The sequence below is a fragment of the Misgurnus anguillicaudatus genome, chromosome 21, assembly GCF_027580225.2.
Source record: "Misgurnus anguillicaudatus chromosome 21, ASM2758022v2, whole genome shotgun sequence".
Lineage (NCBI taxonomy): Eukaryota > Metazoa > Chordata > Actinopteri > Cypriniformes > Cobitidae > Misgurnus > Misgurnus anguillicaudatus.
In genome coordinates this window covers 39,734,052-39,755,823 of record NC_073357.2, presented here as the reverse complement: position 1 = coordinate 39,755,823, position 21,772 = coordinate 39,734,052, and the positions used below count along the sequence as shown (strand labels likewise).

At 36.6% G+C, this 21,772-nt stretch overlaps 3 protein-coding genes across 5 annotated transcripts in view; 1 reads left to right on the top strand and 2 right to left on the bottom strand.

Annotated features, from left to right (window-relative positions):
* Positions 1-616, bottom strand: part of shha (sonic hedgehog signaling molecule a) — a 72,450-nt gene extending 71,834 nt beyond the window's left edge. For both annotated transcript variants that reach the window (XM_073859111.1, XM_055207099.2), the window contains exon 1: positions 498-616. The gene's annotated coding sequence lies outside the window, so the exon portion shown is untranslated. The remainder of the gene's footprint in view (positions 1-497) is intronic.
* A 1,762-nt stretch (positions 617-2,378) lies between these two features.
* Positions 2,379-15,954, top strand: rnf32 (ring finger protein 32). The gene is made up of 8 exons (XM_055207075.2): positions 2,379-2,505; positions 3,465-3,720; positions 3,800-3,942; positions 6,126-6,158; positions 6,268-6,392; positions 6,491-6,599; positions 8,744-8,911; positions 12,587-15,954. The coding sequence occupies exons 1-8, from the start codon at positions 2,497-2,499 to the stop codon at positions 12,779-12,781; spliced, it is 1,038 nt and encodes a 345-aa protein (XP_055063050.2). The 5' UTR covers positions 2,379-2,496; the 3' UTR covers positions 12,782-15,954.
* A 1,810-nt stretch (positions 15,955-17,764) lies between these two features.
* lmbr1 (limb development membrane protein 1) overlaps positions 17,765-21,772 on the bottom strand; it is a 32,748-nt gene continuing 28,740 nt past the window's right edge. For both annotated transcript variants that reach the window (XM_055207071.2, XM_055207066.2), the window contains exons 16-17: positions 19,915-20,076; positions 17,765-19,670 (exon numbers count right to left, since the gene is read on the bottom strand). In XM_055207071.2, coding sequence (XP_055063046.1) covers positions 19,585-19,670; positions 19,915-20,076 — 248 coding nt within the window. In that variant the 3' untranslated portion in view covers positions 17,765-19,584. The remainder of the gene's footprint in view (positions 19,671-19,914; positions 20,077-21,772) is intronic.

Genomic DNA, 21,772 nt, shown 5'->3' with positions numbered 1-21,772 from the left:
GTAAAAAAGTCTAGTTAAGTTACTTTCTTTATCATTGTGCATTACAGGATAATGTTATATCGCTCTTAGTACCAATCTAACTGGAGGTTAATCTTATCTTGGTTTAACATGTCTAATGTCACAATTTTTATAGTCTTATTGGGTTTAGTCTTGTTCTTTGGATTTTAAATGAAATTTGGAAAGAGCATTACAATGCAGTGCACACATGACAGGACAATGCAACAAGGTTTACTATATGTTACTCTAAATGACATTTCCACAAATTAAGAGAGAAAATTAAGTGCCCCAAAAACTGACCAGTCGTAAAGTCTAAACTGCTAAATGTAAAGTACAAAGTTGAACTAGGAGAGGAAATGAAAGCTTAATTGTACCACGTGGCAAAACATTGCGTCCAAAGAAGCGCGACCGATCAGAAGAACGAGAGCACGCACGCCCATCGTGCGTGCTCTCATCGCTAGATGAACATCCGAAAGCATTAATAATAAAAACATACTTACATGTTTACACGTTTGAGAACAGCAATCCTTTTTCCATTTGAACAATAAAGGTAAAATAATATCCAGTGTTTCCTAACTTCCAAAATCAATGTCCGTCGTGATTCACAACGATTTTTTTTTTGTGGGCGGGGCTTTCTTGAACAAGCAATCTAAAATGTAGCTGATGTTGTTGGCTAGAAAAAAAACCTGATACATTTAAAAAGTGGATTTCTAACTATAAAGTAACATCTAAAGCAATTTAAAAGTAATGAGTAATTTAAAATGTTGCTGAGGCTGCTGGGTAGGAAAATTTCAGAAAAAAAATGTTTAAAGTGGATTTGTTAAATATAATGTAACTTAAATAAATTAACAAATATAAAAATATAAAAAATAAGCTTTATTCTTTTTAATTCAAGCAGTAAATATAAATATAAATTTTACAATAAAAAATTTAATTTAATAAATGTATTTCATTTTCACCTGCTTTTTATGCTGGTGATTGTTAGACAAATGCAGCATAAAGCATGTCACAAATGTTTGTTAGTTTTTATATGGCAGGGGTTGAAAAGACGAGGTTAAATCAGGGCAACTGGCTTACTTGATGTTTGGTCTTGCATTTTATGTTTGCAAAAAATGATTGATTCAAAAGGCATAAAATCCAGAATATGTAAACAATAGGGCCAGGAACATGCAGTAATAAAGTAAACAGCCCTATTGTATTGAACAGGATAACATCAATGAAGTTGATTAGACAAAACACATTCTATTGGTTAAACATTTTACTCAACTACTATTTTTAATTTTTGTGCAATGCCACTATTTTTAGCAAAGCGACAAGCATATTAAAAAAAGCATTTTGTTCTCTCGCCTTGATGCTCTTTTTCAATTTTACCCTGAACATGTTGCAGTTCAGATTACATGCCTGCCCCTTCCTGAGATAAATCACTGGATTACCTCTACCTTTCTAAGCTGTCTGAGCTTTTCAAAGTATGCAAAGAAGTTCAGTAAAGGTTTCCAATTCAAAACATTACACCAACAATCCAGCCAAACCCTCCCCCAATTTCCCGACATGGTGAGTCCACTCTTTTCAAAATACCTTGAACAGGTAAAAACGTTCACAGGGAAGACGGTTAAATAGAAAGCTCTTTTAACTGCTATTTACGGAGAGTAAGAAGACAAACAGAGTCCCTGTTAAAATTGAAAGCACATAGTGAAATCCATTTTGATGACAGTTGGAAGAAAGCAGCTTTTATTGAGAGGCTTGACTGTACTTCTTTTTGAAAACTGATTATTTACTTAAAACACAAACAATGGGCTTCAACTCATTCGGCTTGGGAAAGACTGGTTTTGATTGAACACTCAAATGAATAAATTCCTTGCAAATAAATTGCTCCACATCTTTGTCTGTGGCATTAAAGGCCATAAGCTGTGTTTTTCTTGCACTAATCTCAAGTATGCATGAGTCTATAAACAAGGCATGATGGTTTTCCAGTGCTCTTTAAAATGTTTTTTATATTAAGACTTTTATTAATTTAATTATTTTATTAAACATTCACTTGTGCCTGCAACAGAATATACATTATTGGGTGATACAATGAGAAATGAGTATTGTAGCTTTCATGTTTATTGTGTTATTATCATGATAAGCATTGGTGTTTTTGAAGATGTTTCATGTTGATAATCTCAGAATGACCTCTTTTTGACACATTATTTTGAGATTCATTTTAAGTAATTCCAAATCAATTTTCTTTACATTTAAATAATAAAAGGTTAGTCAGAAAAGACAAATAAATCACCTTAATCATTTAGTGTCACACCAGTGAAAATTAATATTAAATCAATGACATATCTCCACATTCCAAAATAATTAACAGCATTGTCTTATTAGATTTATTTTGTAAAATGTTTTCAACATTTATTGATAAACAGAAATATGTGACAAGCTCGTGGGAACGATAAACTGTGTTGAATGGAGCTTCGTTGCTAAGCGACCAAGTAAACAGTGTTTCTGTGGACAGCGATGCGGAGGGTGAGGTGCTTTTCCTCTTCACTCATTTTCAGGATAATTGTAATTCTGCAGCATTGTGATTACAATATGATGTGGCGACTTTTTTTTAAGTTATCAGCAGTCATTTATTTAGTAATCATGGTTTAAGAGAATGTTTACTTTTCTCGCTAAATTCGACATACGCTTGCAGCCTGTTGTGGTTAGCATTAGCCATACATTAAGTATAGCTTGCCATGGTAAATATTTATTTACCTTACAAGTGACAAATGACATTATATACAAGCAAATGTAATCTGTTTTTCATCTTTTCGTCCTATGGGACAAAAAAGGTATAAAGTAACTAACGTTAGCAGAACTAGCCAGAAAACTAACTTATATAATACTGACAGAAAAATAGTAAATTCCCAATCATGACACTTTTTGGAAGGTAATGACTAAAAACTTTTATTACATTTTTATTTTTGCATTTTACTTTTTTTTTGCATTCAACGATGCAAAAGCTGCTGGCTGTCTTTACAGAGAAGCCTCATCAAGTTAATTGATGCTTAGGCTAAAGTTTATTAATAATTATAATAATAATAGAAATTATAAGCATTTATATTGTACTCATAAACCTCTCATATATTTAACAACATTAGAATTAAGCACCGGCTGTAAGACAAAATTTTAAATTAAAAGTCTTCATTTTACTGACTACATACAACATTGTTTAAGCCAGGCTTTGTTTGAACATTAAAACTGCCTCATAAACGTAATGCAATGTAATGTGATACAAGTATCAATGCCTTCATTGGGAAGTGCCACACGTTTGGCTGAGACTTTAAATGGTTCAGTTGCACCTGAGTTACACACACCCAAATGTATGCTCTAAGACCCCTTGACCATGTCTATAGTTAACGCAAGTATGACAGCATTAAAACAAGCTAAACCTCAAGTGTTTATAATGTATGAACTGAGTTTGACAGCTCTGTTCTCCATAGGGATTGACTAGTAAAGCAGACAGCGGGAGGCTGACTCTAGCAGCTGTAGCACTACAGGACCATATCACACGAAGTGTTCCTGTTCGAAACATTCCCCGCAACCTTCCTACATCGGGCAGCTCATGTGTGGCTCCACATGGCTTTAAGAGGCACCAAAAACAAATCTCAAGGCAGAAAGTAAGAGTTGCTGAGGGAACACACGGGCAGGTTGAAGAAGAGTATGTGCTGGATCAAGCTCCCGTACATCTGACTCTCGGTAGGCTGCGCTCAGTGTCATGCTTAGATTTTCCTGAAAGCTCACAGTAGCTAATGTTTGGCTGTTAATGTTGATCAAGCTCAGAAGATGGGTCTGGTGCCGGCACCCTCAAGAAGACTAACAACAGAGGAGTGGACAGAGGTTAAAGCCAGGTCTGTCCAGGAGGGAGACTCAATTCAACCATGCGTGATATGTAGAGAGGAGTTTCGTCTACAACCACAGGTAACTGCACTAGATTATGTAAATGCAATTGACTCTAACCTGAATTTTTGTATAAGATTTAGCAATAATTAAAGATCACTACAAAGCCAATTATGGAAAAGTTAGGAAGGCAACGTAATAAATCATTGTTTTGTTTTATGCAGATATTTAACATGGTACAATCCATATGGTCATTTAAAGTAGATTTCAATAAGTAATTGTGGAGCTCAGATGCTAATATGTGGTTCAGTTTCTTTATTTTTACATTCTTACTTTTATTATTTGCAATATTTCTAGTTGCATCTTTTGTGCTTTTGCAACTGTTTACAATGTCTTGTCCAAAGAAGTGGATTTGTTTTAGAAGTAGAGGTTTTTGCCAAAAAAGCTTGCATGCACTTAGAGGGTTTTGTAGCGAAAGACAGTCAAATTTGTTAAATACCAATGAGATTATTAAAGATGACTAATAACCTTTTCATTGCTATTAAACATAGGGTATCACATTTTGAAAAATGCTAACGGTAGCCGACTAGCAATGAAATCACGATCCTACCCTCCATTCAAATCGCTATCCAAAGTCACGCCTGTTTCAAAACACATGAACACGCACAGATCAGACGTCCACATCTCATGTCTCATTCATCAGTGAGAAAACTTTGCAGTACAAAGTGAAAAACATTACCAAAATAACCAACAACTGGTTTACATCAGAATAAGTTAAAGCACACTTTCGGATGTATAGATGTAGTAACTATATCATTACGCTAATTCATAAACAAACACAAATTTCATAAGCAACACAATGTTTCATCAAAGTAGAATATCTGAATCCATCTCAATACAAACATATCGCGTACTTACCTTACCAAAATAAACAGTGCAACGACCCTTTCAGACCCTTTGCCTACTGCAGCTGTTTGCATCTCGTGGTAAAGCAGTAAAGTTACAGATGTTTATTTGGGTTTTTGCTCTTTGCTGATCCAGACAGTTTTTGCTGTTGTTGTTATAAAAGATGCCTTTAGTTGTATGGCTCCTGTGCAGGTTGTCAATTCAGGAGGAAAGTTTGCCATCCTCCCTGTTTACAGACGTATAGCGTCTGCGTGAACAAGCTGCGCGGTGGCATTCATATTACGCTTACAGATGAGGGACAAAAAAGGCAATGTCAGTTCGGACCGAGATCTATGATTGGTTGAAAATTTTTTGGTTCTACGCTTTTCACAGATGACATAAATTTCTACAAATACATTTAAACAACTTAACATAGTGATTGCTATCAGGATGTGAGGAGACTTTTAACCAGCATAACTAAAAATGTTATTGGATCAAATGAGATACCCTGCCTTTAAAGTAATGTCTTTACCTAAACATAAGAGCCTGATAATAAATGCTCATTAGCGAGCAAACATGTCAGAAGAGGGTTTTGCATCTGAACTCCTCAGATGTTCATTAAATAACTTCTGCCCTGTTCTTCATTGACATAGCAACCATCTAGCTGTAAATCTTCAGGTATGTTGCATAGGGTTCTTGCAGGGCCTTCCATGTTCTGTCATTACTACACACACAATACAGTACACATGATCACAGACTCAATGCATACAGCTTTACAAATGTACCTATAATGTCTTTGGAATTTATCTGTATCATGAATGATGTAGCAATCAGTTAGGTTGGTGTGAAAGGTCAACCAGCCATTTGAAAGTTCCTAATAACCTTTTAAGATGTCAGTCTTCTCAAGAATGTTGACCAGCTGTACAGAGACAACACAGTTGCCGTAGACACATGTAAATATTTGTTTGAGTGTGTGTCTATGTGTGTTAATTACATCTCAAAATACAATACAGGTCACTTGCAGGCGTCATTAAATCACCAAAATGTGACTTTAGAGAGGTGTGATTGAAGTAAAAAAAAGTTTTTACTCAGTTTCAAACAGTAATAATTCATGTTGCATTCACATTCTGCTTGTTGATTTACTCATCTACATTAAGCCTGTTAAAAACCATACGTGCAGGGTTGCTTATTAAACGCCTAGGGGCGGGTTCCCAGACAGGGATTAGACTAGTTCTAGACTAAAATAAATGTAAAAAAAACTACCGTAGTTATATTAAACTAAGGCCTAGTCCTGGTTTAAGCTAATCTCTGTTCGGGAAACCACCCCTTAATGTTAATAATTGAAATAGTAAAAAATATTCTTTGTGATCTTTGGACAGGTTCTGCTTTCCTGTTCACATGTTTTTCACAAAGTAAGTCACCACAAATCCACCACATGATGAATTGTCGCAATGTTTTTGGTGCAACCTTCTGAAACTCATCTTAAGTTTTTGATTTAGTCCCTTTGTGCTTTAATTTCAGGTGTGTCTGAAGTCTTTTGAAAAGTTTTCAGGCAGGAAGAGCTGCCCTATGTGCAGGAAGGAGCAGTATGAGACAAGAGTGATTTATGATGGTGCTCAGCTTTATCGAGAAAAGTGTGCTCGCAGGTAAAGACATACAAATCCAGAGAGACAAACAATATGAATCCAGTTACAAATAGCTCCCAGTTCTCTTAAATATGATTGATTCTTGTATTTCATCTCAGGATACAAGCTTTATGGCGAGGCTACGTCGCTCGCAAATGGTACAGAAACATAAGAAAACAGGTGCCTCCGAAAGACCCACTGTTAAGACGGAGATTCTTTGAGAAAAAGGTATTCATTGAAAAAATAAAAGGTGATGGGACATTTAGTCACAAAGTTAGTTAAAGGACAAGTTCGGTATTTTACACTTAAAGCCCTGTTTTCAGATTTTTTTATGATGAAACAGAACGGTTTTGACTGAAATTTCGACATATGCTGCTGCCCCGAGAATTTTCAGGTGTTTGTTGTATCACCTCCCACCTCTATAATGGCTGTATAGGTGCACTGGAACAATCCTTCCTAAAATGCATTAAACTTTCATTTACAAAGACGTGAAACTCACCGAGTGGTCAGGGGTGTTCACTGATATGCTCACACAATAATCGCTGCAAAATATGCATTCCAACAAGTTTTATCATAGTTTTGTCCAACTCCATTGACTTATATTATATGTGCTGTGAGGTACGGTATTACTCCGCGCCGGGAACCTTGTTTGTATTCTTGCAATTGGCAAAGGCGGATTATCGCCACCAACTGGCCTGGAGTGTCTATTATTCAAGCTCTCAACGGAAGAATATACGGGTGTGAGGCGTTTTGGAAAAATAGGTCCACAAGTTTACAACGAATGCTAAAACAGCTGTTGGAAAGCATCTTTTGCAGCGATTTTTGTGTGAGCATATCAGTGAACACCCCTGACCACTCGGTAGGTTTCACATCGTTGTAAGCAAAAGTTTAATGCATTTTAGGAAGGATTGTTCCAGTGCACCTATACAGCCATTGTAGAGGTGAAACCGAAAATTCTCGGACCAGCATCATATGTCCAAATTTCAGTCAAAACCGTTCTATTTCATCATAAACAATCTGAAAACAAGGCTTTAAGTGTAAAATACCAAACTTGTCCTTTAATTAACTAATTGTATTGTTAATATTTTTACTCTACTTATAATATTTAAATGTTTTTGCTGTCTTTAGTATTTTACTCTTACTTATTTTCAAATAGGCAAAATAAAAAGTGGGTCTGAGATAAAAACTAAAAACATTTATAAGTCGCTTTGTATTAAGAATTTGCAAGAGAAAAGTTTTTCCTTTCATGTTTTATTAACCCTTTGACCCTTCAGCAGTGCCGACCAAAAGTCAACCACTTTTACCTGCTATCAGTATGAGACTGATAGCAGGTGAAAGTGGTTGGCTTTTGGTCAGGGACCTCGATGACACATGCAGACCCCTCATTAGCCCACATTAAAGTCCTCATGCATTAGTCCAGGGAAAGCAAAGGTTGCCATCTAGTGAAGCAGCACCTGTCAGGTCTTGGTTACAGTTCTGTGACGGCAGTGTGCCAGACACTTTGAACAGGAGAATGCTTTTATTCACATACATACGTAAACTGCAATAGACATTGCTGTGATCTGTGACTACCTTCCAAACCTTTGGGGGTTGCTAAATAACCAAATATTTGCTTTTTATTAGCCAAGTATCTGGTAACTCCATAAGGTCCAGTTCTCCTTGACAAAGTGACCTTTGGTTAAATATTTTTATTTCATTTTTTATTATTTCATTTATAGCATTACAGTGCATATACTAGGAAAACAAACTGTAATGCTCTACAAGTAGAGCTACATTAACTCAACATGCAGCACTTTTCACTGAAGTCACAAGAAATTGTGAAATGAATAATTAATATTAAACTTTATTATAAATTATTATATTCTAAACAGATATGGCAAGAAACAATATCTAGACGAGCTTGCTCACTTGTCACATATAGGATTTCAATAAAGTATTTCCATGTTGGTTAGAGTCAGCATATTGGAAAGTTGGTGATGGTGACATTAAGATTGATTGTACCTGCGCTATCTTTCCTCAGAATGCCAAGAGGCAGAGTTCACACTGCTCAAGTTCACAAGTGTTATTTGTACTTCTTTAGGAAAGGTTATGTTTGAACTGTCTGGAATGCTTAACGTCTCTTTAATTACTGATCAAATAGCTATTAAGAAACCTCTGTTGTGTTTGTGTGTGTGCGTGCCCAGTCTTTCAGCTCCATTTCTGAGATTGTCCGAAATGTTTTCGTATTACACCCATTCCTTCATTGCTATTGATCTGCTTGTTAACAGCATTACATTGCAGGTTTAAAATTCAGAATTGATTTGTGCTATGATGGAACATAAGTTTGCGTTTGCATGACTCGAACCCATTTTCATGTCATTTACCGTAATCAGTTTCAGGAGATGAACGACAGCCTGGTGCAGTCGTGCAGCACGGACATCGAAGCATTTCTGAATGAGATCGATCGCTCCGTGGCCGTGAGCCACGATATCCTGCGCCGCTTCAACAGCAACTACGCGTGTGAAATGGAGGATAAGGACTGGCTGGAAGCTCAAGAGAAGGTTTGTTTCGATAATGGCACTGCTCCTTCACCTACACATGCAGATGCAGACTGAAATACCGATGTGTTTTTATCAAAGAACAGCTCATCAATGCCTCTAATCCCTCTCTGTAGTTGCTCCTCAGTCCTGCCCTTCGTCCAACGTGCCGCCGCCTGTCTCGAAACGCTCAAGCCGCGCTGGCGGCACAGATGTTCCAATTCAACAGTATCAAACCCTCCATGAGATGATTGTTTACCTTGCTAATGAATGAGTGGAAATAATCCACCGTGTTTACTAAAAAACACAAGCTGTGCACGCCTAGCCTTTCATTACGTGCAAGCTGTAAAAGATGTGTCATTTCTGTGGGCTTCGACATTATTGTGTCGAGGCAGCCAACGGCACCGATCCATTTGAAAAGAAAACACTTCATTTTTATCTTCTAGATGAGAGGTCAGCCAGATACCTTGAGATTCATAAATCTGGAGTTGGACTCGGGCAAACAGAACGAACAACGTTCCTTCGCAATTGGCTTTCTCTTAAAAAAGGAGCTAAAATTCAGATAATGATTATGGCTGCACACCTACTTTCTGTTAGACTCAATTGAATTTTAACTATGATGAGCTGCACATCTAGCAGTTTTCCCCTTGATGTAGCAGAATGTGCTTGTTTTTTTTTTTTTATTTCACAGGGAATTGCGTTGATGATCAGGATTTGAGTTGCCTAGACAACAAGAGGCCCATTAATAAAATGGCCCATTAAGAAAATGATACATCTTGCATTGGAGCACACTGGGATTACATAGAAGAATTTTGTCTGATGATTAATTACAAAACTACAGAATATATTTTTCACTTTCATAAAAAAATTCTGATAATTTACTCAACCCCATGTCATCCAAAATGTTTGTATTTTTTGTTCAGTCGAGAAGAAATTATGTTTTTTGAGGACAACATTCCAAGATTTTTCTCCTTTTAATGGAAACTTTAGAGGACCTCAACAGTTTACAGTTTCAATGCAGTTTAAAGGATTAGTCAATTTTCTTAAAAAAAAAAATCCAGATAATTTACTCACCACCATGTCATCCAAAATGTTGATGTCTTTCTTTGTTCAGACGAGAAGAAATTGTGTTTTTTGAGGAAAACATTCCAAAATGTTTCTCATTTTAATGGACCCCAACACTTAACAGTTTTAATGCAGTTTAAAATTTTTCAAAGGAATCTAAATGATCCTAAACAAGGCATAAGGGTCCTATGTTATGGCTGTTTGACGCGCCAGCGGGACCTCACGTAATTGCGTAATAACGTGGAAAGGTCACGTGTTACATACATGAAACGCACATTTGCAGACCATTTTAAACACTATACTGACACAAAGACATTAATTAGTATCATTCGACATACCACAACGTCGGAACGGTCCTCCTTTTCCACACTTGTAAACACTGGGGCGTAGTTTCGCATACGTCATCCATGACCTCTTGACGTGATGACGTATTACTTGAGGTCACGCTGGCACGTCATACGACTGAAGGAAGACGAGAAGTTGTGGTTTAAAAGTGCATATTTTTTATTTTTCTTGCCAAAAATGACAATCGTTTCACTAGATAAGATTCTTATGCCTCGTTTGGGATCATTTAGAGTCCTTTGAAACTGCAATTTTAAACTGGATTAAAACTGTTAATTGTTGGGGTCCATTAAAATGAGAAAAATCCTGGAATGTTTTCCTCAAAAAACATAATTTCTTCTCACATGAACAAAGAAAGACATTAACATTTTGGATAACATGATGGTCAGTAAATTAAATTATCTGGATTTTTATCTGGACTAATCCTTTAAAATTGCTTCAAAGGGCTCTAAACGATCGCAAACAAGGCAAAAAACAAGTACTTTTTAACCGCAACTTCTTATTTTGTACTGGTCTTGTGATGCGCCGGCGTGACCATATGTATTACATAATCACGTCGAAAGGTCACGCACAACGTATTCGAAACTACCGCTCCGGTGTTTACAAGTGTGGAGAAGGGGGACCCTTCCAGCGTTGTTGTATGTGGAACAGTGGCGGCTCGTGACTGCTCATCCAAGGGCCGCTAATTCAAACTAAGTGTTCGAAGTGTCGTGTGTTGCTTGTGTTTTCAAAATATGTGTTTGTTGCGTAATTTAAACCATGTGCATCACGTGTTTTGTCAAAATAAGTGCCTGCTGCACGCAAGACACTCCCGCAAGACACTCCCTTAACACTAAACTCTGATTACGTATGAGATTATGCGAGTATCTGGCAAACGCGAGCGTCTCTTTTATCTTAAAGCATCTCTTTCTATTAAACCCTTTAGACGCATCTGCAGCAGGAACTTATTTCGACAAAACACGTGATGCACACAGGATCTCTCGATGTGCAGAACATATATTTAAAAAAAAACAACAACATGCATGACGGGCTACATACATGTGACAAACTTTGCATCGAGCACCCTCATAAAAGAAGTCTCCGGCCGCCACTGATGTGGAATGATACTAATGAATGTTTTTGTCTCAGCTTATTGTTTAAAATGGTCCGCAAGTGTGTGTTTCACATATGTAATGCGTTACCTTTCAACGTAATTATGTAATACATGTAAACTGTTGAAGTCTACTAAAGTCCACTATATGAAGAAAAGTCCTAAAATGTTTTCCTTAAAAAAATTAAGATTTGATATAATTATGTTTTCCTCTAGACTAGAGCATCAAAAACATTGCAATAGCAGAACATTTTTAAAATCAAGGTTCTGGAGGGTTGTTCACAGCGATGCCATATAGGAGAACCTTTTTTGGATATTTTATGCACCTTTAAGTCAAAGGTACATTCTTCTCATAGTCAGTAGAACCCTTATCCACTACAAAGACTCGTTTGCGCAACAGAAAGGTTCTGTGGATGTTAAAAGTTTTTTAAGGAGCCACACTGCTTAACAGAACATTTTTAGAGTACACGATTTCATTGTAGGTTATACAGACTATAAAAAGGTAAGAAAGAAATGATTCTCCTATGGCATCACAGCAAAGAAACCTTTAAATACATTGATTTTTAAGAGTGTTGTAAATAAAAGCACCAAAAAAAAAAAGAATAGTGGTGTTATTTTAGATTTTCTATCAGCAGTACTTAAATATGTCGGAGGTGAAAGGTGACATGCTGTCTGATCAACAGGCAAAGCAGCAACTTTGTGTTTGTATCTGTATGAAATATAAATAGAAGCTCTTTCAGTAGGAGGCATCTGCTTGTTACAAATGACTCATTATAAATATGTGTCAGTGTGGTGTATGATCAGCATAAATCATTGTGCACTTTGAATGGTTATGGTCTCTTAAATGCCAACATTTTTATCTGACTAGACATTTTTATGGGTTGTGCACATCCTTTATGTCTAAATGGACAGCTTTGCATTAATGTCAGATCCTAATAGGCCACAAGCAAAATTAGCAGATTAATTCTGTGTGGAATTTATGATGTTGTTGGCATTTTGATACGATAGCAGCTATAGTCATCTTCACTAAAGAACTTCAAATACGTCATTTTTAGTTTCCAGTGGCAGGCAGAATATTGTTCCTGGACTCATATTACTCCATCTACATGTTTACTGCTTACTGTGGTGTTGCGATCTTTTTATTCAATGATCAATTTAATCGGAATCAGAATAATAAAAATGTTTTTCTTTACCTTCCCCAGGCTATTCAGCGAGGTGTTCAGGATTGCCCCATATGCCTAAACCATCTGAACTCCAAGGAAGGCAGGAAGGTTTTACTATTGTCTTGCTCTCATGTTTTCCATGAACCCTGCCTGCAAGCTTTTGAGTTTTTCTGCCAGGAAGTGAAACCCACATGTCCACTCTGCCGGTCCCGCTATGCCAAAATGCTTGTTTAGAATTAAAGCTTAGATTTGATATAGACACACTGGTCTAATGATTTTGGGTGTACTCCAGAAAGCGGTGTTAACTTACCATCAGCGAAACCCTGTACTTTCGGTTGATTAACCTGCTTACCCTGATCATGTCGGTTCTAGGGCCACCTGATAAGAGTTAGTTCAATCAACTTCCTACTGGTAAAGCCTAGGATACACTGCACGATTTTGGGCTGTCCCAGATGAAAGCTTGCCATCGTGAAACAATCGTCGCGATTTCTGTGATCGTGGCTCTTCATCTGTGGTCCTATGTCGTACAGTGAGAGAAGATTTAAAGACGCCAGTTTTCCCGGTCTTGCATCCAAAGATAGCCTACGATAGTACGATAGATAGTGTCAGAAATTCAGCATGATCAACGTACAGTGTGTTTGCTGCTATGACCTGTTTCCCACTAGCGCTTCCTGGTGACGTTGCACTAATGTGTGACTCAGCCGTTAAAGCCTCCAATTCAATAAAGTGAGGAGGGTAACTATATGAACGCCCTGCTGTTTTGCGGGTTCTCCCACTTGGAGATCATGGAGGGGTCTGGGGTTGTCATCGTGGGTGCATGTCCAGTGTGAGAGACATAATCTAAAAAAAATCCAGAAATCACAATATATGATGTTTTTAAACTATTTATTTGTATGATACAGCTGCAAATAAGTATTTGAACACATGTCTATCAGCTACAATTCTGACCCTCAAAGACCTGTTAATCTGTCTTTAAAATGTCCACCTCCACTTCATTTATTATCCTAAATAAGATGCACCTGTTTGAGGTTGTTAGCTGCATAAAGACACCTGTACACCCCATACAATCAGTAAGAATCCAACAACTAACATGACCAAGACCAAAGAGCTGTCCTAAGACACTAGAGACAAAATTGTACACCTCCACAAGGCTGGAAAGGGCTATGGGGAAATTACCAAGCAGCTTGGTGAAAAAAGGTCCACTGTTGGAGCAATCATTAGATGGAAGATGGAAGAAGCTAAACATGACTGTCAATCTCCCTCGGACGGGGCTCCATGTAAGATCTCACCTAGTGGGGTCTCAATGATTCTAAGAAAGGTGAGAAATCAACTCAGAACTACACAGGAGGAGCTGGTCAATGACCTGAAAAGAGCTGGGACCACCGTTTCCAAGGTTACTGTTGGTAATACACTAAGACGTCATGGTTTGAAATCATGCATGACACAGAAGGTTCCCCTGCTTAAACCAGCACATGTCCAGGCCCGTCTTTAGTTTGCCAATGACCATTTGGATGATCCAGAGGAGTCATGGGAGAAAGTCATTTGGTCAGATGAGACCAAAATAGAACTTTTTAGTCATAATTCCACTAAACGTGTTTGGAGGAAGAAGAATAATGAGTACCATCCCAAAAAACACAATTCCTACAGCAGCATGGGGGTGGTAGCATCATGCTTTTGGGGTGTTTTTCTGCACATGGGACAGGGCGACTGCACTGTATTAAGGGGAGGATGAGCGTGGCCATGTATTGCGAGATTTTGGGGAACAACCTCCTTCCCTCAGTTAGAGCATTGAAGATGGGTCAAGGCTGGGTCTTCCAACATGACAATGACCCGAAGCACACAGCCAGGATAACCAAGAAGTGGCTCTGTAAGAACGATATCAAGGTTATGGCGTGGCCTAGCCAGTCTCCAGACCTAATAGAGAATCTTTGGAGGGAGCTCAAACTCTGTGTTTCTCAGCGACAGGCCAGAAACCTGACTGATCTAGAAAAGATTTGTGTGGAGGAGTGGGCCAAAATCCCTCCTGCAGTGTGTGCAAACCTGGTGAAAAACTACAGGAAACGTTTGACCTCTCTAATTGCAAACAAAGGCTACTGTACCAAATATTAACATGTCTCTCGCAGTGGACATGCACCTGCGATGGCGGTTTCGGACCCCTCCATGGTTTCTGGGTGGGAGAACTTGCAAAATAGCAGTGTGTCATCATCATAGAGTCTACATGCTTGTCGTACCCAAGTTTAAACGCTCCATGCCACACAGTGTGATAAGGTATTTAGTTAATAATCTTATAGGAGTGCAAAAATCCTGCAGGGTATCCCGGGCTTTACACACAGGGAAAACATAAAGACATTTTCAATATCAAACATACCAGTACTTGGGTATGTCACATATCCAGCTTTCTGAAATACTCCCTTTGTCTTTGAATGTGATGGAATAAAACTCACAGTGAATGTTATGGTCCAAAAAATATATCACAGTATACTCAAGAACAAGGGTCACAAACCGTGCTCCTCACGAGCTACCGTCCTACAGATTTTAGCTCCATCCATTAGCTAACTATGGTCTTTATTAGGGATCGACTGATAATGGATTTTTCAGTGCCTATGCCAATACCGATTTTTGTTTCATCAGCCACAGCCGATGACCGATACAGGCTGACGATTTTCTTGAGCCGATATTTGGAGCCGATACTGCTTTTGCTCACTCAATTTACATCATAAAAAACCTTAGTTTAATTAGGAAATATAACTAGTTTTAACAAACATGCCTTACTTAAAACATTACTTGTGTCCATTTTGAGGCAAAACACAGGGCACTGATGTATTTTAAGGTATGTTAAAAAGGGAAACCGCCCCATAGAGATGAGAAATAAAAACCCGCTTTGTCCAGCTATGATCAGCTGTTAGGCCGAGCTTTCGATGTTGTCATGGAAAGGATGGTTGTTTTTAGTCACATGACCTGCAATCGCTTGCGGCTTCCAGCACTCTGTCTGTAACTAATGTCGGAAAAAATCGGCGAACACGGCAGCCACGTATCGGCCAATGCCGATACACATAAAACTTGCAAATATCGGCCCGATATACCGGCCGACTGATATATCGGTCTATCACTAGTCTTTATTACCATTGAACTCTATTGGTACAGAATTTGCGACCATAGTTGCTTTCGGGAAACGCATCCCAGGACGGTAGCTCACCAGGAGCAAAGTTGGAGACATCTACAGAAACCACTGTTAATTTTAAGCCAGTCACATACAGACTAATGTAGTGTTACTCTACATTTACTAGATATTATGGAAAATACCGAAATGAAGACAAAAGAACTGTTGTTGTCAAAAATCACAAACTTTATTTGTAATAAAATTTGTAAACTGAAGTTAATACAAAATAAACTAAGGAGAATCTCAACATTTTGCTTTGTAAACACCACAAACATATGCAAGTAAACATTAAATAAGCTCAAGAACATTCATACATGTAACAGAAGCAACAAACAAGTACAAAGAACTCAAATGAGACCTGTTACATTAGGACATTAAGCCTATAATGATCAAACAAGTTTTGGTGTGTATATTTCTGAAAATATCACAGCATGCCTTTTATGCAGTATGTGTCTCTTCAAGACAATGTGTCCAGCAGAAGAGGGGAAACTAAATAATGAATAAACAGGTTTCTTTCACAGTTAATTGTAGTACATAAAAGCAATTGTCTCTGTTTTAAGAAACCTAACACAACAACTGATAAAATAGCTTTTGTTTTGCATAAAGGCAGGACCCTGGCACAGCAACATCCTTCAAAATCTCCAATTTACTTCAAACAAGCAGAATTTTGTACACATAGATGTATTAAAGGTAATTTATGACATGGGATGTGCTGGAAATGCAGACGTAAGTGATACTAAAGTTTGAATATGCACTATAAAAATGAAAAATACCTTACTTGGATGCGACAGAACACTTTTTGCAGGAACATTTTCTTACAAAATTTTATTGTGCAAATCAACAGGAAGATAAGACATTGTACAACCTTTTATCCATTCATTACAATAAAAACACCAAAAACAATGCATCATTTTGAACCCAAGAACCCACTGAGGTGTTCATTTTTTTTTAAAACAACCTTTTCACAGGCTTTGAATTTAGTGTCCCTCATGTGAATATAAATCTAATACATATCTTAAAGACACTCGTGCCCACACAAAAATATCCCACTTCAGAGCCCTGATTTTTTTTAAATAAATTTCCTTTGGCCAGTTCAAGTTCAAGATATGCCCTGTTTTTATTTATTATTTTGGTATGCCGTGTTATTGACGATCACATGAGGGATTCACAGTGAATTAGTCAATAAAAAGGTACACATCTTTCACACATTTGCACGTCTCCTCAACACTAGAGAAAAACTAAAAGGCTTGAGAGCCTGTTACATATCTACATTCTACAAAAATAAAAAGAGGAAATATACTATATATACATATATAAATACATCATTTACATTTACATGAGACTAGTTCAACGGATGAAGAAGTAGACTGAACACTAAAGGATGACTATGCGGTTTTACATCAAAGCTCACAGACTGACAGAGAAATGGCATGAATGGCCAAAACAGTTCATGTTCTTCAGCACGTCGGTTTTGTAACTTGGGAAATGGGAATGTCTAGAAACTACACTACACAACAAAATATCACCTGTGTGCTCAGTAACGTAATCCAAATAAAGCTAGTATACAAACGATTCGGACATATTTCGACTGACCCGACATGAATTTTACATTCATTTCACATCACCGGAAAATAAACTTGAATGGTTGTTGAATTGACTGATCTGGCTCTGCAGTCTTGTTTTCACAGCCATTTTAAGAAAATAAATCATCAGCTCCTGATCTACATTTATTGGTATTTCTACACAGGCTGAGCTAATATACAGCATGAGAGCAAGTGGAAAAAAACTGTACATAAATCATCACCGTTCATGGATATAACGATCTGCCATTTGCAAAAAGCAAAGCAGCTTCATATGTATTCAACAGATGTTTAAAGGCCGTTTTCCTTACACGTTTGCTACTGATAGTGATGTGTCCTTAAAAAAAGGCAAATATATACACACATCATTATAAAGCACTGCAGTAATTACTAAGATTAAAATGATGCCCGTTTTTTGTTATATGCTCTCCCACCAAGGAAAAAACTCAAGTTTGCTTAGCATGTGTAACGTAGTTGTATAGTATCAAAGAGGTTATAGAGGAGGTAGCAGCAGATTTAAGAACAGGAAAAGGAAGTAAATCCCAAGATTGTGCCCCACCTTCTGACAACCATTATTTGGTGCATTTTGTGACACAAATTTTCCCTTTCTACTTCCTGTGATGGCCCACAACAATACATTAAATGTGTTTAAAATCTTTAAGGTGATTTTACCCAGAGTGACTGGTAGATTGCATCATTTCTAGATCGTAAGCACAACAACATGCTCCGGTTTACCGCTGGTTGTTGCTAATGCTTTAAAACCATCTTAGCATGAAAACAGGATTAAAACAGTAGCAGTGCAAGAAGACATTTTGGCAGGTGAGCTCCCTACCTGTTTACTACGCAGAATATATATTTTAAGTAAGGCACATGTTTTGGGAGTTTCCTTGTAAATTCCCATTACTTAATTCTGTCACATCCAACAAACCCAAAATTGTCACAGTAAAGCATGAGGAAACAGAACTCATAATGCTTCCTCGCTATAACTAACCAACATCTGATGTGAATGTAAACATATTGAATGGTGGATAAACAATGACAACTTTTTAGATTACAGAAACTTTTACGTCTGATGGGACCTTTACAATATTTGTCACTGTAAATAGCCATTGCAAAAACATACCAGGATTATTACATTTTGCTAGTAGAAGAGAGTTTTATGAACTGTGTGGATATTGTAATGTACCTCATTTGCATAAGAATCCATTTAATATGATTTGATTTCAATTCAATATACACTGAAAAAATAAAGGCTGGATTTACTTAAAAATATAGCGCATCATTTTTGCATCCATTTTTTTTAAGTATTACATGGAATTCCAAGCAATATATGCAATTTCTTAAAATTTCAAGGAAAACTTACTTAAAAAAATTGGATGCAAAAATGATGCACCATATTTTTAAGTAAATCCAGCATATTTTTTACAATGTATGTTCAGTTAGATTCACTGCTGCAATCAATGCCAAATTTCAAGGCTCTGCAATTCTTATTTTTTTGCTAAGATGTAATAAATTATGTGTTATGTAAAATAAAGGGGTTGTTTTTTACACACTGTAAAAAATGTTAGTTCAACTTAAAGTAAATTACCTGGTTGCCTTAAAATTTTAAGTTAATTCAACTTTATTTTAAATCAACTAATATTTTTAAGTTAAATGAACTCCATATTTTAAGATAACCAGGTAACTTACTTTTTTAAGTTAAACCAACAATTTTTTTTACAGTGGATATTTTCCAACATTGTAAACTTGCTTTTATGTCCTTAACCTATTTAAATGTAACATTTTCGGAGCAAAATTTCAAACAATAATTAAGAGGGAAAACAGAATCTGATGCGTGCCTCATTGCAAGTGAAAATAAATATCTGTGAAATTATCAACTTGGCAAAAAAATTTCCCCTAATTGTATCCAACAAAACAAAAAGATAGATATAAAAAAATTAACAATCCCAAAATAAATGGTGCAGTCAAGAGGCTTTTTAGATGTGCAATATTATTTTCTACCTTGAAATTAAAGCAACAAAAATATTACTAACCACGTGACATCAAATTAATTTCACTTGCAATCAATAGTGAAAAGAGAGACTGGTTGACCAGCATGACTGGAGTAGAAGATGGAGCTAAAAGCATTCAGGAGTGAGTCTCAGTGGTATGTACAATGACTCACTGGTCTGATGAGATGATGGACATGAATATTCTTCACTTCTTCTTTTTCAATGATCTCTCATCGAATATTACTTTACTCCTAAAATTAGAGGCATCTCCAAACACACGCAGGTGGATGTGCGAATATGCGATTCTCACAGGGTTTTTTGATGCCCGTTGGCAGAATGTTTCCCTGATTCTGCATCTGTTGTACTGTTTGACAGATTCAATTTATCCAGACCTGAAACCAAGAAGGATGTATTTAGGATTTTTTTACCCTCTCTCACGCATACACACACAAATTAGCATTTACAAACAAAAATCTATTTAGTGCCATTTACACATAAATCTGTATGTAAACACTGCATTTCAGAAACACAAAGGAAGTAGAGCAGACATACACAAATAAGACATCAAGACAATGATTGTCAAAAAAGGTTAAAAAGTAGGAAGCCCTTTGGGGTATATCAAGCTGAATACATTACCAAGGGCTTTGAGAAGTTCCTCTCGCACGGCAGACGTGAACTTTCGCACCAGACACCACGTTGTTACCACAGCAAACAAAAGGTTGTATGAAACTACAATGTAGAAATTTCCAAGCCAATTAAATCGCCCGAAATCTCCCAAGAGATCAAATCTTGTTATTCCTGCAAGAAGGTGAGACACAGGGCATCTATTATGTGACATACCAAAATGCCTAATTCTTTTTTAGTAATTGCATATTATAGTTAATACATCACTACATCCTTTCTACCTCAACAAAAGCACAAAAGTCTTTCTTACAGCAGAACCACAGACTAACCATCTCTTAACCCTAAACGGAATCATTTAACCTTATTTACCTTTAAATTTGTATAATTACCTCACCTATTACTTTTACTACTGCAATCCAAATACATCTTTTGTCTCAAAATATTTATTTTATTCAGTACACTGAAAAAATAATTCATTCAATTTACTAATTTTTTTGAGGTAAGTGGTCGCAATCAACCCATTTAAGCCACATTTAAACAAAAGATTTTTGGTTTGTATCCTATTTTTTTTTTATTGCGGCCACTTACCTTAAAAAATTGAGTAAATTGAATGAATAATTTTTTCAGTGCAGTGGCAATCTATTAAAGTGATGTCCGACTTAAGAGGACTGATGTCTTCATCTTTTATTCACACACATCATTACCAATTTTTTTTTAAGATTTATTCGTATTTGCCGTGTTTCAAGTGTAAACTGAAGCTCAGCTTTTTGATAAGAATTTAAGGAGGTAAAAAAAATGACCTGCAGAATACAATATGGACAATGTTTACTGAGCCAATGTTCAGTTCAAAAACAAGGGAGGATCTATTAATATTATTAACTAATTACATTGTGGTCAATAAATGTTTATTTTCTTGTGAGCTTTGAGTTTTTCTTTAGTTTATCTTTATTGCATATTAAAATAAAACTCATATTCCATGAACTAGTTTGCCTTAATTTCCCCCCTCTTGTTTTTCAAACATGTAGGTACTAAAAAGCAAATATTTTGCAAATATCCCCTCTAGACATCAGTTTTGGACAATACGGTATTTATAAAATATCTTAAAACTTCCATAACTTATTCACATGTACAATATTACCAATCCACCAGTTTTAAACTGGTCATGAGATATGCGTCAGCCTTAAAAAAGGCATACAGAGAATGAAAGCAGTACAGCTCCATCTTAATCGGATTGTCTAATCTTTTCTACACATCTGACAAAAGTATGTCTGCAGTTTTCCATCTGTGGTCACATATCAGTTTTTCACTGAAGTTTGTTTATTGTCCTTCACACAAAACTGACTAAGAAAAAAAGGTGCAAAGTAAAATGGACATGTTGCATTTAACTAAATGATGTGAGGCAACAGGATGCATGTGCAAATCCATATCCTTTTCTTTTGTGTTGGGTAAAACTTAAATTAATCTGAAATTAATGTGTTACAACATATTAATCATCACAATACATACATTTAATCACTGTGTGATCATAATCAATACAGCTTAACATAGATCATCACTACAGATCTATTAAATACAGTAAACAAACAGTAGGGGTGAGCGGGGCACAAACCTGTATGATTTTTTTTTCTGATGAACACAAAAGAAGATATTTTGAGAAATGATGGTAAACACACAGCAGATAGTGACCATTGACTTCCATAGTAGAAAAAAATATTTGGAAGTATTGTGATGCATGATGAAGAAAAAAATGTTTGATAAATGATGGTAAGCACATAGTTTATGGTACCCATTAAATTCAATCATATTTTTTTATTCCTACTATGGAAGTCAATGGTCGCTATCTGCTGTGTGTTTACCATCATTTCTCAAA

Excerpts from the sequence above, each read along its gene's own strand:
- rnf32 (XM_055207075.2), top strand. Across the intron at positions 6,600-8,743 it reads GGAGATTCTTTGAGAAAAAG|TTTCAGGAGATGAACGACAG; the intron begins GTATTCATTGAA and ends TACCGTAATCAG. Across the intron at positions 8,912-12,586 it reads GGCTGGAAGCTCAAGAGAAG|GCTATTCAGCGAGGTGTTCA; the intron begins GTTTGTTTCGAT and ends TACCTTCCCCAG.